At 43.9% G+C, this 15,517-nt stretch overlaps 1 protein-coding gene across 1 annotated transcript in view; it reads right to left on the reverse strand.

The window, feature by feature from the left end:
* LOC145349326 (uncharacterized) overlaps positions 1–14,682 on the reverse strand; it is a 52,712-nt gene extending 38,030 nt beyond the window's left edge. The window contains exons 1-4 of the mRNA XM_080197827.1: positions 14,286–14,682; positions 13,773–13,851; positions 10,624–10,675; positions 7,479–7,577 (exon numbers count right to left, since the gene is read on the reverse strand). Of these exons, the coding sequence (XP_080053953.1) occupies positions 7,479–7,577; positions 10,624–10,675; positions 13,773–13,851; positions 14,286–14,682 (627 nt within the window). The remainder of the gene's footprint in view (positions 1–7,478; positions 7,578–10,623; positions 10,676–13,772; positions 13,852–14,285) is intronic.
* Positions 14,683–15,517: the final 835 nt, after the last annotated feature.

The following is a 15,517-nucleotide window of genomic DNA, read 5'->3' on the forward strand; positions in this document are numbered from 1 at the left end:
TAATTTCCCTTTCACTCCTATTGTCATTTCATCACTTTTCACTGGACTCTCCAACCTCACCTTATATAATGGAAAACGACTCTTCTCATCCTGAATTCCACATATTACCACCTTCTCTGGCAATACTCCTCCCAAACTACACAACTCCTCATCTCTTGCTCCCATATCTCTTAAAATTTTAACTTCTTTATCTATTCTTCCTGGTACACATGAGTAAACTTTACCCACACAAATAAATTGTTTAAAGAGATTTGGCACTTTCTTATCAGTCAACCTCTGACCAGTCAGTACTTTCTTTTCCACCTCTTTAGCTTCAACTGGGCTTTACCGCTTTAACAAACCCTACTGGCTTATCTTGTTCTCCCCCAGTGTTTTTTTTAAACCACCAACACTGACTTTGCGTGTCCTAATTTATTACGGTGAAAACATCTGAGGTTTTTTGTTTCCCTTACACCTTAGACATAAGACAGAGGAGCAGAATTAGGCCATTCAGCCCATCGAGCCTGCTCCACATTCAATAATGGCTGATATTTTTCTCATCCGCATTCTCCTTCCTTTCCCCCATAAGTCCTGATCCCCTTATTAATCAGAAACTTATCTATCCCTGTGTCCGCAGCCTTCTGCAGTAAAGACTTCCACAGATTCACCACTCTATGGCTTAAGAAATACCTGCTCATCTCTGTTTTAAAGGATTGTCCCTTCAGCCTGAGGTCATGCCCTCTGGTTCTAGTTTTTCCCATTCGTGGAAAGTTCCTGTCCACGTACACTCTATCCAGGCCTCGCAGTATGCTGTAAGTTTCAATAAGGTTCCCCCTTCATCCTTCTAAACTCCAACAGATACAGAGCCAGAATCCTCAACCATTCCTCAAAAGACAAACTCTTCATTCCAGGGATCATTCTTGTGAACCTCCTCTGGACCCTTTCCAAGGCCAGCACATCCTTCCTTAGATATGGTGTCCTTCTGTTCCCCAGAGCTTCCCAGTGTCCTGACATTCATTAAGTACTCCAAAGTGCATCACCTAATGAGTGCATCACTTCGCACTCCGAAGTGCATCTTCCAAAGTGCATCATCTCGCACTTATCAGGGCTAAATGTCATCTGTCACTGCTCTGTTCATTTGACCAACCATCTATATCTTCCTGTAACCTACAATCATCTTCACTATTAACCAACCTTATTATCCTACAATTCTCAAGACATCAGTATTTATGTCCCTAAGTCCCCTGCCTTTCCATGCCTTTCTCAACAGTAAATACTGATGAGAAATATGCATTTGGGATCTCACCCATTTCTTGTGGATCTGCACATAGATGACCTTGTTGATCCTTAAGAGGCCCGACTCTCCCAAGTTACTCTTTTGCCCTTCATGTATTTGTAGAAGCTCTTTGGATTCTCCTTTACCTCATCTGCCAAAGCAATCTCATGTCCTCTTTTGGCCTGATTTCTCTCTTAACTCTACTCTAGCAACCTCTCCTCCTTAAGGAATCCACTTGATCCCCACTGCCCATGCATGTCATGTGTCTCCTTCTTCTTTTTGACCAGGGCTTCAATATCCAGAGTCATCCAGGGTTCCCAACTTCTGCCAGCTTTGCCCTTCACTCTAAAAAGAACGTGCTTACCCTGAACCCTGGTTAGCACACTTTCGAAAGCCTCCCACTTACCAGCCATTTCTTTGCCTTCCCACAGACTCCCCCATTCAACTTTTGAAAGTTCCTATCTAATACCTTCAAGTTTTGACCCCTCTCTATTTGAGCCATCCACATACTGAATGAAAAATTCCTCCTGAATGCACTCAACAAATTTCTCTCCATCCAAGCTTCTAATACTATAACTGTCCCAGTCAATGTTGGGAAAGTTAAAATCCCTGACTGTTACCATCCTATTTTTCTTGGAGCTATCTGTAATCTCCTTACATATTTGCTCCTCAATTTCCTGCTGACTATTTGGGGGCCTATAGTACAACCCTATCAAAGTGATTCATCATCAAGAAAGAAATAGCGAGACAGCTGGATATAAATTATCCCATTGATAAGTCGCAGCATGGGTTCATAATTTGGTGGGATTGTTTGGGAACATTACATGTGCAGAGGACAATGGGGAACCTGGGGATGTGATGTATCTGGATTTCCAGAAGGCCTTTGACAAGGTGCCACACCAAAGACTGCTGCATAAGATAAAGATGCACAGTATTATGGGTAATATATTAGCACGGATAGAGGATTGGTTAACTAACAGAAAGCAGAGAGTGGGGGTAAATGGGTGTTTTTCTGGTTGGCAATCAGTGGCTAGTGGAGTGCCTCAGGGATCAGTGTTGGGATCACAATTGATTACGATTTATATAGATTTGGAGTTGGGGACCAAATGTAGTGTGTCAAAATTCACAGATGTCACTAAGATGAGTGGCAGAGCAAAGTCTGCAGAGGGCACTGAAAGTCTGCAAAGGGATATAGATAGTCTAAGTGAGTAGGCAAGGATCTGGCAGATGGAGTACAATGTTGGTAAATGTGAGGTCATCCATTTTCGTAAGAATAACAGCAAAATGGACTATTATTTAAATGTAAAAAATTGCAGCATGCTGCTGTGCAGAGGGACCTGGGTGTCCTTGTGCAGGAATCTCACGGATTTGGTTTGCAAGTGCAGCAGGTAATTAAGAAGGCAAATGGAAGTTTGTCCTTCATTGCTGGAGGGATGGAGTTTAAAAACAGCGAGGTTATGTTGCAGCTGTATACGGTGCTGGTGAGGCCACACCTGGAGTACTGTGTACAGTTTTGTTCTCCTTACTTAAGAAAGGATATACTGGCACTGCAGAGGAGATTCACTAGGTTGATTTCGGAGTTGAGAGGGTTGGCTTATGAGGAGAGACTAAGTAGACTGGGGCTATACTCATTGGGATTCAAAAGAACGAGGGGCGATCTCATAGAAGCATATAAGATTATGAAGGGAATAGATAAGAGAGAAGCAAGGAAATTGTTTCCATTAGTGGATGAACTAGAACTAGGGGGCATAGCCTCAAAATAAGGGGAAGCAGATTTAGGATGGAGTTGAGGAGGAACTTCTTCACACAAAGAGTTGTGAATCTGTGGAATTCCCTGCCCAGTGAATCAGTTGAGCCTACCTCATTGAATGTTTTTAAGGTAAGGATAGATAAATGTTTGAACAGTAAAGGAATTAAGGATTATGGTGAGCGAGCGGGTAAGTGGAGCTGAGTCCACAAGAAGATCAGCCATGATCTTATTGAATGGCAGAGCAGGCTCGAGGAGCCAGATGGCCTACTCCTGCTCCTAGTTCTAATGTTCTTATTTCCTCCTTCTTATTTTTCAGTTCTACCCATACAGACTCAGTGGGCAAACCCTCGGATATATCCCCTCTCAGTATTGCCATGTCCCTAATCAAACTGGTCGGCGCAACATCGTGGGCCGAAGGGCCTGTTCTGCGCTGTAATGTTCTATGTTCTAAAAACACAATTCCCCCTCCTTTCTTACCTCCTGTTCTATCTTTCCTATAGCATTTGTACCCTGGAACATTGAGCTGCCAGTCCTGCCCTGCCTTAGTCATGTTTCAGTAATTGCTATAATATCCCAATCCATGCGCTGAGTTCATCTGCCTTGCCTGTCAGGCCTCTTGCATTGAAATAAATGCAGCTTAATCTAGACTTCCCTTGCTCTCTGCCCTGCTTCCTCAGACCATCTGTCCTGTCATGTTTTGTACACTCACCCTGTGTTTTATTTCTCTGACCCTTGCTGGCCCAGTCACTGAGTTCTCCACAATCTCTATACTGTGACCCTTTTTGATTTTTGTCTTTGGTTTCTCTGCCTTTCACTTTTCCCCTTACTGCCTTTTGTTTCTGTCCCCGCTTTACTTCCTGCATTGGTTCCCACCCCCCTGCCACATTAGTTTAAACCCCTCCTCAACAGCACTAACAAACATTCCCCCTGGCACATTGGTTCCAGTCCTAGTCCCTGATTTGTACTGGTCCCACCTCCCCCAGAACCAGTTCCAACATCCCAGGAATTTAAATCCCTCCCTCTTGCACCATCCCTCAAGCTACGTATTCATTACAGCTATCCTGACATTCCTACTCTGACTCGTACGTGGCACTAGGAGCAATCCTGAAATTACTACCTTTGAGGTCCTACTTTTTACTTTAACTCCTAACTCTCTAAATTCAGCTTGTCAGACCTCATACTGTTTTTCATCTATATCATTGGTGCCTTTCTGCACCATGACAGCTGGCTGTTCACCCTCCCCATCCAGTCACTCCGAGGCGTGCTTGACCCTTGCAACAAGGAGGCAACATACTATCCTGGAGTCTCATTTGATTCGCAGAAATGCCTGTCTATTCCTCTTGCAATTAAATTAACCTGTCATCTTTCCCTGTTTCTATAGTAGCACCTGGCACCAGAAGTATCCAGAGATTACAACCATTGAGCTCCTGCTTTTTAATCTACTGCCTCACTCCCTGAATCCTTGCTGCCAGACCTCATTCCTCACTTTGCCCATATCATTGGCACCAACATGGACTACGACCTCTCCCTCATCACCCTCCCCTTTTAGGATGCCCTGCAGCCATCCAGTGACATCCCTGATCCTGGAACCAGGGAGGCAACACACCAGCCTGGAGCCAGGTCTTCTTTAGCAGGAAGGCCTGTCTGCTCCCCTGAATGCCTGTCACTATTGCCCTTCCTTTCTTCGTGGTTCCCTACTGGGCAATCAGCGCACCTGTATAACGGTGCTCCAAGAGCTCTGATGTCAGATCTTCTTGAAAGTCAACCCATGGAAAGCAACTGGCTTGGATGGAGTACCCGGGTGAGCACTCAGATCCTGTGCGGACTTGGGTGTAACCAGCTGGCTAAACATGCTATCCATGATGCCCTCCATAGTGAGTCCAATTCACATTCCAGTCTTGCAACGCAGTCATTCAGGAACTGCAGCTGGACAGTCTTCCTGCACACGAGGTCACCAGGTTTCCCACATATTGCAGGAGGAGTATTACAATAGGCTGAGTTCTCCTGCTATATATTGTTAGGAATCAGGCCAGAAACCTCAAGGTATGCTATGCAGTTAGCCTAGATCCTAACTTTAACAATTGATTTTGGCATTGGGGTGAGCTTAAGTTGTTTCGCTCCAGGTATGATTCAATTGACTCACTAGGAAGTTCTTCTAAAAACAAAATTTATCTAAGAACACATTTAAAATACTGCAAAAAGAATTAACATAGCTTTTACCAGTTAAAATACTTAAACATAACAAAGTATAATTCTTACAACTAGCTATATCTATTGTTACAATGAAAAGCCATATTCTCATAAACATACACCCTTTTTCAGAATTAGCACAAAAAACAAGCATGATTACGTGGCACTAGATTTCCAGTCTTTTAATACTTATGGACAGAGATCCAGATAGCAGTTTCCAGACTTCAGAGACCAAAAGGGATACCTCCCTCTGCATTTTCCAAACAGCAACTAACTTTAAATTTGCGGAGAAAAATCCACTCTCATGTTGCAGAATCTCAGAGAAAGAGACTTATTTCCTGGCAGAATCCAGTCTCTAACTTCAGAGAGGGGAAGAAGAAGCATTGACCTCTCTCAACTCCAAACAGCAACTAAAAAACAACAAAGCCCAAACGTCAAGGGAACACTCAAAACTACAGAACAGCATTAGTCCAGATTAAAACAAACATTTTTGCAATTAGAAGCAATTATGCCACTGCAAGAACAATGCAGGATGTTGCTTATAGACAGAATGGAACTATTTGTACAAAAAAGAACTGCTAAAACAGATTCTACACAAAGAATAGAAATAAGTGGACGTACTAGCTACTTTGAAATAAGTGGATATATTAGTGAGAGGCAACATAGTTTTGTGAAGGGGAGGTCGTGTCTCACGAAGTTGATCGAGATTTTCAAGGAAGTGACGAAGATGAACGATGAGGGTAGGACAGTGGATGGTGTCTACATGGACTTCAGTAAGGCCTTTGACAAGGTCCTTCATGGCAGACTAGTGCAGAAGGTGAAGTTGCATGGGATCAGAGGTGAGCTGGCAAGGTGGATACAAAACTGGCTCGGTCGAAGAAGACAGAGGGTAGCAGTGGAAGGGTGTGTTTCTGAATGGAGGGCTGTGACAAGTGGCGTTCCTCAGGGACCTTTGCTGTTTGTAATATATATAAATGATTTGGAGGAAAATATAACTCGATTGATTAGTAAGTTTGCAGGCAATACATAAGGACCATCAGAAGATACAGCAGGATAGAGTTCAGTTGGAGACCTGGGCGGAAAATGGCAGATGGAGTTTAATCCGGACAAATGTGAGTTAATGCATTTTGGAAGGTCTAATACAGATAGGAAATGTACTGTAAATGGCAGAACCCTTAGGAGTATTGATAGGCAAAGGGATCTGGGTGTACAGGTACACAGGTCACTGAAAGTGGCAATGCAGGTGGAGCAGGTAGTCAAGAAGACATACAGCTTGCTTGCCTTCATCGGGGTATTGAGTTTAAAAATCGGCAAGTCATGTTGTCGCTTTATAGAAGCTTAGTGAGACCGCAATTGGAATATAGTGTTCAGTTCTGGTTGCCACACTACCAGAAGGATGTGGAGGCTTTGGAGAGGATTCAGAAAAGATTTGCCAGGATGTTGCCTGGTATGGAGGACATTAGCTATGAGGAGAGGTTGGAGAAACTTGGTTTGTTCTCACTGGAGTGACGGAGGTTGAGGGGAGTCCTGATAGAAGTCTACAAGATTATGAGAGGCACGGACAGAGTGGATAGTCAGAAGCTTTTTCCCAGGCTGGAAGAGTCAATTACTAGGGGGACACAGGTTTAAGGTGCGAGGGGCAAGGTTTAAAAGAGATGTACAATGCAGATTTTTTACACAGAGAGTGGAGGGTGCCTGGAACTCATTGCCGGGGGAGGTAGTGGAAGCGTTTATGGTAATGACTTTTAAGGGGCATCTTGACAAGTACATGAATGAGATGGAAATAGAGGGATATGGTCCCCGAAAGCGTAGGGGATTTAGTTAAGTCGGGCAACATAGACGGTGTAGGCTTGGAGGGCCGAAGGGCCTGTCCCTGTGCTGTAACTTTCTTTGTTCTTTGTTCTTTTAAAGGCATTTTTTATCAGCACAGTATCATCACACCTTGAACTGAGCTGTTAGTTTCTCCCTTTAGAGTGCTGGTTACACAAGGGACATTTCTCTACTTTAAACACTAGCTGCTCCAAACTAACATCTCTGAAAGAGTTAAAGAAGGGAAGAAATACCAGCTGATTGTTACTCACCAATCAGCTGCCTCTGCTCCTCACGGCCCTCGCTGAATAGTGACATTGCCTTAAGCTCTGCTCCCTGCTTACCTCAATGTTTCGTTCAGGAGTGCTCCACTCCATCCTGCCCCATTGCTTCCTCATAGATCAGCTCTAACTATGAGCTTACCAACTACAAGGCATAATCTAATAACAATTACTCAACCATACCCCTACTCACCGTATCAGTTCTCTCTTCCTCTCTCTCTCTCTCTTCCTTTTGCTGTTGATGAAGCTCTCCTGTGCTTTGTTCCTGCCTGGACTGAGCTCCGCACTCAGACTTTCAGCTTTACCTAATTCCCTGTTTTCACCCAACTCCAAAGCGCTCTCAGCCAAACAGTACGGAGGATTGCCTCCTCTGTGCTGGCCCGAAACAGTGCTTGTGAAACTGGATTAAACCAGTTATTCAGTTTCCCAGCACCAGTTAAGTGTGACTTGACTGTCTCCCGTTTCAGAATTACAACAAAACTACACCCAACCAAATACAGCAGCTTTTACTTACCTGATTAAAGAAGCTAGAAATTAGCCCTGAAATTAACCTTAATTTCTATTTACCCCTTACAAACCTACACCTTGAGCTCCCTGTTTTCACCCAACTCCAAAGCACTCTCAGTTAGCTATGCAGCACTCACAATGCTGCAAGCACTTGTATTTTTATATTCTTTTGTGGGTTGTGGGTATCGCTGGCTAGCCCAGTATTTACACCCCAGTCCTAATTGTCCCTTGAGAAGGTGGTGGTGAGCTGCCTTCTTGAAATGCTACAGTCTATGTGCTGTAGGTACATCCACAGTGCTGTTAGGGAGGAAGTTCCAGGATTTTAACCCAGCGACAGTGAAGGAACGGTGATATATTTCCAAGTCAGGATGGTGAGTGACTTGGAGGGAAACCTCCAGGTGGTGGTCTTCCCAGGTATCTGCTACCATTGTCCATCTTAGTAGTAAAGGTCACAAGTTTGGAAGGTTCTGTCAAAGAACGGCAATTAAGGATGCGCCTGACGTTTACTTCCCATAAAAGAAGTTTTGAAAAATCCATGTTGATTACTATTCTCTAACATACGTAGCAAGACGTGCCACTGTGTAGAGGCCAAGCTTCATGTTGCTTTGGTAACTGGGAGGGCCAGACAAGCTTGGGCAGGCCTGGTATCACTAATTTCACATAGCTCTTCCATCAAAATTATTCTCCTCTGCCAGTCAGGATCTGTACGACACAGCTGCTGAAAGTAGGTAAACTTCGTTCTAAATTCCACTCTGTTAAAATTCAGTTATTTCACCTTGCACCAGTTTTCTGTCTTGGACATGTACAGGTTCACAGATTTCTGTCTATGTTCTGACCTCACGGTATAAACACATTTATTTCTCTTTCACTGCCTGTCCATTTGTCTCTCTCCTCTCTGACTCTCTCTTTCACTGCAGTTTTTTCTGTTCCCTGTTTCTCTGTTCCCAGATAAGAGACTGACCAACCGCAGATAGAAAGGGAATGTGTTAACTCAGCACTGAATAACTTGAGGTAATACATTTTGGAAATGATAAAAGGGGAATGGATTATAGTTTACAGGGTAAGATTGAAATGAGCCATGGACAGTGAACCCTTGATTTATAGGCACATTGAGAACTGAATGTGACATGTCAAAGAAATAGAACCATAGAAAGGGAAATAAAATCAAAGTAAAAACAATTCTGCAAAATCTCAGCTCTGAAAAAGTCACATTGACTCGAACCATTAATTCTGTTTTTATCTTCATAAATGCTGCCAAACCTGCTAGCTGCAATCTTATTGGTGAGGTGAGCCGGTAAGATCAGACGAGAGGTGAAAAATCAGGATCACGCCCAGTTTTACACCTCCCGCAATCTTACTGACACTGATTTGCTGGTGAAATTGGCTCAGATAGGGAGCAAAACTGATTTTCATCACATGTTTTGCTATCGCCTGGGCTCACTTGAATCTACCTCCTCATGAGGTGCTCACCAGCATTTATCACGTATAGCCCCCACAGAGGTGGAAGTTTCCCTCCAAGTCACCTGGAGGTTTCCCTCCAAGTCACTCACCATCCTGACTTGGAAATATATCACCGTTCCTTCACTGTCACTGGGTTAAAATCCTGGAACTTCCTCCCTAACAGCACTGTGGGTGTACCTACACCACATAGATCCTGACTGGCCTTGCCAGTGGGACCGGAGGCCAATCAAGCACCGCTCCTCCTCACACCAACCCCCCCCCCGCACCCCTTCCCCACCTCCCCTCCCCCTGGGTGGCTTGGGGCAGGACCTGGTAATACCCATTTGGTATTGTGGTACTGCCCATGCAGAAAGACTTGGGGATTTAGGGCATTTCACACTATTGATGCAAAGATTAAGAGGCAACCTAATAGAGGTCTCTGAGTGCTCATAGATCTTATATATGAGTTTTTGACTATTTTTTCATAGAAGGGAAATTGGTATAAATATGTCAATGTTAATTTCAAGTTTAATTTTACTTTAATGAGATACAAATCTTGATGCAGCCACATAATAAATAGTAAGGCTCAGAAACTAAACGATGTCGCAGAACATAGTAAACAATGAACATAGAACATTACAGCTCAGAACAGGCCCTTCGGCCCACGATGTTGTGCCGACCAGTTAAAAAGCAATGACCCTCTAACCTAAACCAAACCCTTTCCATCCATAAACCTATCCACGGATCTCTTAAACGCCCCCAAACTAGGCGCATTTACAACTGCAGCAGGCAGGGCATTCCAATCCCTCACCACCCTCTGGGTAAAGAACCTACCCCTGACATCTGTCCTATAACTACCACCCCTTAATTTAAAACCATGCCCCCTCATGCTAGCTTTCTCCATCCGAGGAAAAAGGCTATCACTGTCCACCCTATCTAAACCTCTAATCATCTTATATGTTTCAATAAGGTCCCCTCTTAGCCGCCTTCTATCTAACGAAAACAACCTCAAATCCCTCAGTCTCTCCTCATAGGACCTCCCCTCCATACCAGGCAACATCCTGGTAAACCTCCTCTGCACCCTCTCCAAAGCCCCCACATCCTTCCTATAATGTGGGGACCAGAACTGCACACAATACTCCAAGTGTGGCCGCACCAGAGTCTTGTACAGTTGCAACATGACGTTGTGGCTCCTAAATTCAATCCCCCTACCAATAAACGCCAAGACACCGTATGCCTTCCTAACAACCCTATCTGAGGAGGGTGATAACAAACTTCATGGACTAGGGAAATAGACACAGGAATGACGCAATTTAATGTAGAGAAGTGTGATATGATTCATTTTTTTAGAAAGAACATGTATAATTTTACAGCTGAAGGGATGGACAGACCTGAGAGTTGATGTACATAAATCCTTGAAACTGGCAGAACAAGTTCAGGAGACTATTAAAAATGCATATACATAAGAACATAAGAAATAGGAGCAGGAGTAGGCCATCCAGCCCTTCGAGCCTGCCCCGCCATTCAATAAGATCATGGCTGATCTGTCGCTGCTCAGTTCCACTTTCCCGCCCTCTCCCCATAACCCTTAATCCCCTCTCCTATCAAAAACCCATCAACCTGCATCTTAAAAATATTTAGCGAGGCAGCCTCCACCACTTCAACGGGCAGAGAATTCCAGAGATTCACCACCCTTTGAGTGAAGAAGTTCCTCCTCAACTGTGTTCTAAACCGCCCCCCTTTTATCTTGAGGCTGTGCCCCCTAGTCCTACTGTCTTTTTTGAGCGGGAAGAGTCTTTCCACCTCTATCCTATCCATCCCATTCATCATCTTATACGTCTCAATGAGATCTCCCCTCATTCTTCTAAACTCTAACGAGTACAAGCCCAGTTTATTCAGCCTCTCCTCATAGCTCAACTCCGGTATCAGCCTAGTAAACCTCCTCTGCACTCCCTCCAAGGCCAAAATATCTTTGCGCAGGTGTGGCACCCAAAACTGCACACAGTACTCCAGCTGCAGCCTCACCAATGCCCTATACAGCTGCAGCAAGACCTCCCTACTTTTATATTCAATGCCCCTCGCTATGAAGGCCAGCATCCCATTCGCCTTCCTGACCACCTGCAGGCTGGGTTTTTGCGACTCATGCACAAGGACCCCGAGGTCCCTCTGCATCGTCACCTGCTGCAGTTTTTCGCCCCGTAAGTAATAGTCCTTCCTACCATTCTTCCTACCAAAGTGGACCACCTCACACTTGCCAACATTAAATTCCATTTGCCATTTTCTGGCCCATTCGCCCATCCTATCTAGATCCTTCTGTAGACTCTCCACACCCTCCGCACAATTTGCCTTTCCCCCAATCTTGGTGTCATCAGCAAATTTCGACACCCTACACTCGGTTCCCTCCTCCAGATCATCTATATAAATGGTAAAAAGCTGAGGCCCCAGCACCGACCCCTGGGGCACTCCACTAGTCACCATCCGCCAATCCGAATAGCACCCGTTGACCCCCACTCTCTGCCTCCTATTTGACAACCAATCCTCTATCCACGCTAACACCCTACCCCCAACTCCATGTCCCTCGACCTTCTGCAATAACCTCTTGTGAGGTACTTTGTCAAACGCCTTCTGAAAATCTAGAAAGACCACATCCACCGGCTCTCCTCTATCCACCGCCCTAGACACATCCTCATAGAACTCCAGTAAATTTGTCAGACACGACTTCCCTTTAATGAAACCGTGCTGCGTCTGCTCTATCAAGCAATTCCCTTCAAGATGCCTCGCAATTTCCCCCTTAATGACAGATTCTAACATTTTACCTACCACAGACGTTAAACACAGCTATTGAGGAATAGAGTACCAAAGTAATAATGTTTTGCTAAAACCTTATAAAACACCTGGATCAACTTCATACTTCATACTCCAGGAAGAATGTATCCAGGCCTCCGAGATAGTGTGGAAGAGATTTGCTGGAAAGGTACTCAGGATGCAAGAGTTTGTTACAGGGATACTGGAGATGCTGAGATAAATAAAAGCAAAATACTGTGTATATGGAAATCTGAAATAAAAGCAGCAAATGCTGGATAAACTCAGCAAGATTGGCAGCATCTATGGAGAGAAACAGAGTTAAGGTTCTAAATCTAAATTACTTTTCTACATAACTTTCCTTCAAGCAGAGAATTTTAAAATAGATTTGATAAATTGTTCAAAATCAGGTTAGGGTTTTATAGAGTAAATTGGGAGTAATCTTTTCCACTGGCAACAGAAGAGAACAAAAATGCTGGAAGTTCTCAACATGAGGGGTGAATTACCTCACATCAAGTGTGTGGATTCATAACACTCGAGGCTATGAGCCAAGTGCTGGTAAATGGGATAGGTGGGAAGTGAAGTATGCCTCACATCAGCGCAGATTCAATGGGCCAAAGGGCGTCTTTTGTGCTGTACGATTCTGTGATGTCAGGCAGCATCTGTGAGGAGAAGCAGAGTTAATGAATGATAATTTTTCTCCAGTGGGTTTAAGATATTTGACAAGGAAACATAAGGGAATCTTTTTACACAGAAAGTTATTGTGATCTGGAAGGCGCTGCCTGAAAGGATGATGGGAAGAGATTCAAGTATAACTTCCAAAGGGGAATTGGATAAATAGTTGAAAAGAAAAAGAATTGCATGGCTATGGGCAAAGAATAGGTAATTGGAACAGGTACAATGAGCCAAATACTTCCTTCTGTGTAGTAACGTGAATGCATGAGATTCTGAAGATTCATTGGAAGTCATCCCAGTAAGTATTTGCAGATAAGGCATTGGAAACTTTTCTCCTTACAAACTCTGCATGATCAAGATCTCAAGGGTTACATGCATACCAACTGATTCAATTAGAATTAGACTTGGTGGGGTGGAAAGTGACACTCCGTCTTACATGCTCTTTCATTCTTTCTCTTGTTGCTTTTTCCCCCTCCCTTCCACCACTCCTCTCTCCTCTTTCTCATTTTCCCATCTATACTTGTATATCTTTTAATGTTTATCTGTCACTTGTAATAAAACTGAGAACAATGTAAAATATTAAATCTCGTTTTAGACATGTTGCATATTTCCCACAGTTTCAAATTTTATTCCCGGTTTTCAGGTTTCATTTTGGTTCAGGGGGGAGTTTCCTGGTTGCATGGAGGCATGGAGAGTGAGTGCAGGAAGATAGTGGAAATCTCAGTCAGAACATGGTTCTTTCCTGGTGGGTGTTCTCAGGCAGCCTGTCACTGGAATCATCAGACATTCTGGTTAATTAAGGCTTCAATTAAGGGCCATTTTCTGTGAACAGTGCAAGTTTTCTGGTGTTGCAACATTTGGGAGCCAGCAATGCTTCGAAGATAGTGGGAGTCAGGGGCCATCAGAAGCTGCTGCAAGTGTAGGTATCAGGAAGACACAAAACTCAAAGAGGTGCAATGACAGTCATTCATTCTTTTGGCTGGATTCCTCTTCCACACAGAATCCTCAGAGTTTTGAGCTTTTAGGTGTGCCCAAGATCTCCCTCTTCCTTAATGGTGCTCACCTCTCGCAGTGGAACTGCCGGCCAGCCATTCCCTCAGGCTCTCCCATTGGCCGTTCTGAATCCTTGTTCCATCTGTTGCCTTTAATTGGATGCAGAGGTGGTCAATTATTATGTTGCTTCCAGTAAACTTTTAAGGGTCATCTCGGCAATACATGAACAGGGATTAGAGGGATATGGAGCCTGGAAGGGTACGGGGTTTTAATTCAGTCGGGCAGCATGGTCAATGCAGTCTTAAAGGGCCGAAGGGCCTGTTCCTGTGCTGTAATTTTCTTTGCTCTAAACTTGTGCCATTGGGTGCACTGCCAAAAGGTACAATCTCACAAATGGTCTCTATGTCAGATTTCCAGTGGCCACAGCAAAATTCAATCCATTATCTCAACGGTCTATATATTTTGCTTTTACCTTTATCTCCACCTGTGTGGCCACCCCTCTCATTGTCACTGAACAGCATTAACAAAACAGTCATTTAAATTTAATTATAGAGTACGCAATGTTCGCTCTGGTTTCAGTTACATGAGACGATCTCCTGCAGTTTCTGTGCAGTCATTTCATTGTTTGATCTCTGAAAACTATGAGGAGAATTTGCAATTAAAATGAAATGAACTGTGTTTGAAGGTTCACTTTGTGTTTGGTTCTTGTGCTCCAGGCTTGAGTCTGTGGTTACAACCTGTTTGTTTTGTGTTTCAATATCAGCAAGCCCAGAGCATGTGATAAAAGTAGAAAGCTGCATTTCACAGTCAGGTGCCATATTCGAAGATGCATTCCTGAAAAACTCCTTCAGCTCAATCCATGTTCTCCTCCTGCTCTCTCTTTTCATGCCAAGTGATCTCTGCTGAGGGCGTAGTCTTCCAATAGCTTTGTGGGATGTCAGTACTGGCAGTGCCACCCAACGGGTCTTCATCTGTCCCATGAGCCAGAATCCTTGCAAGAATAATGAACAAATCAAAACATATCTTAATGAGTTTACTGTTTTTCTGTAGGAAAGAGTTGAGCAGAAAGTGGACTGACTTCATCTTCATCTGTTGAAGAAGCATTCAACCTCATCTCAGCAGCATCAATATCACAACAAGGCAGCAATGGAGGAATATGTAGACTTGTTGTCCAAGCTCCAGAAAGACTATCAGAGACTTGAGGACCTCAGATTAAGCAACATCAAGGAGCATGAAAGGATTTTCAATTGCTCTGAACGTGTTCGACTGTCAATTCTTCAACAAGAGGAAATCATTCTGAATAAAATAGAGGAAGAACAATGTGAACTGAAGAGACAGCTGACAATCCTGCAGGAATTTAACCAAACAAATCTCCAGGATGGAATCTCCAAAATCGACCAGAAACAAGAGCAAATTTTACAGCTTTGCTCCAAGCTTCAGACATTGATAAACTCAGAAGGTAAACACATCAGTGGCAGAGAGATCCAGGATCAAATTGCCAAGTTTTTCTCCAAGGAGAAGAGCTTCAATATCATACTGAAGAAGCTTCAGTTTGTGCCAAGACTCCATCAGGGCCTGAAGCTGGGGGAGATTGTATCAGAGGAACTGTGTCTTCAGTTCTCCTTTTCCTCTCTGTGTCAAGGTGCTGAGCTGAGTGGCCCCTCAGTGCTGCAGCACAAAGTTAAGACAGAGTCTTCAACATTCAGTGAGAATTCAGGAATCAACAGCACAGCCCCTTGGCAAAACCCTGACTGCAACAGCGTAAGTCAAAGCTACTGTCTGGCAGGCGATCCTTCAAGTATTCAAGGTGCTTTA

Source organism: Carcharhinus amblyrhynchos, chromosome 10 (genome assembly GCF_965287045.1).
Source record: "Carcharhinus amblyrhynchos chromosome 10, sCarAmb.v2.hapA, whole genome shotgun sequence".
In the NCBI taxonomy this organism is placed as follows: Eukaryota; Metazoa; Chordata; class Chondrichthyes; order Carcharhiniformes; family Carcharhinidae; genus Carcharhinus; species Carcharhinus amblyrhynchos.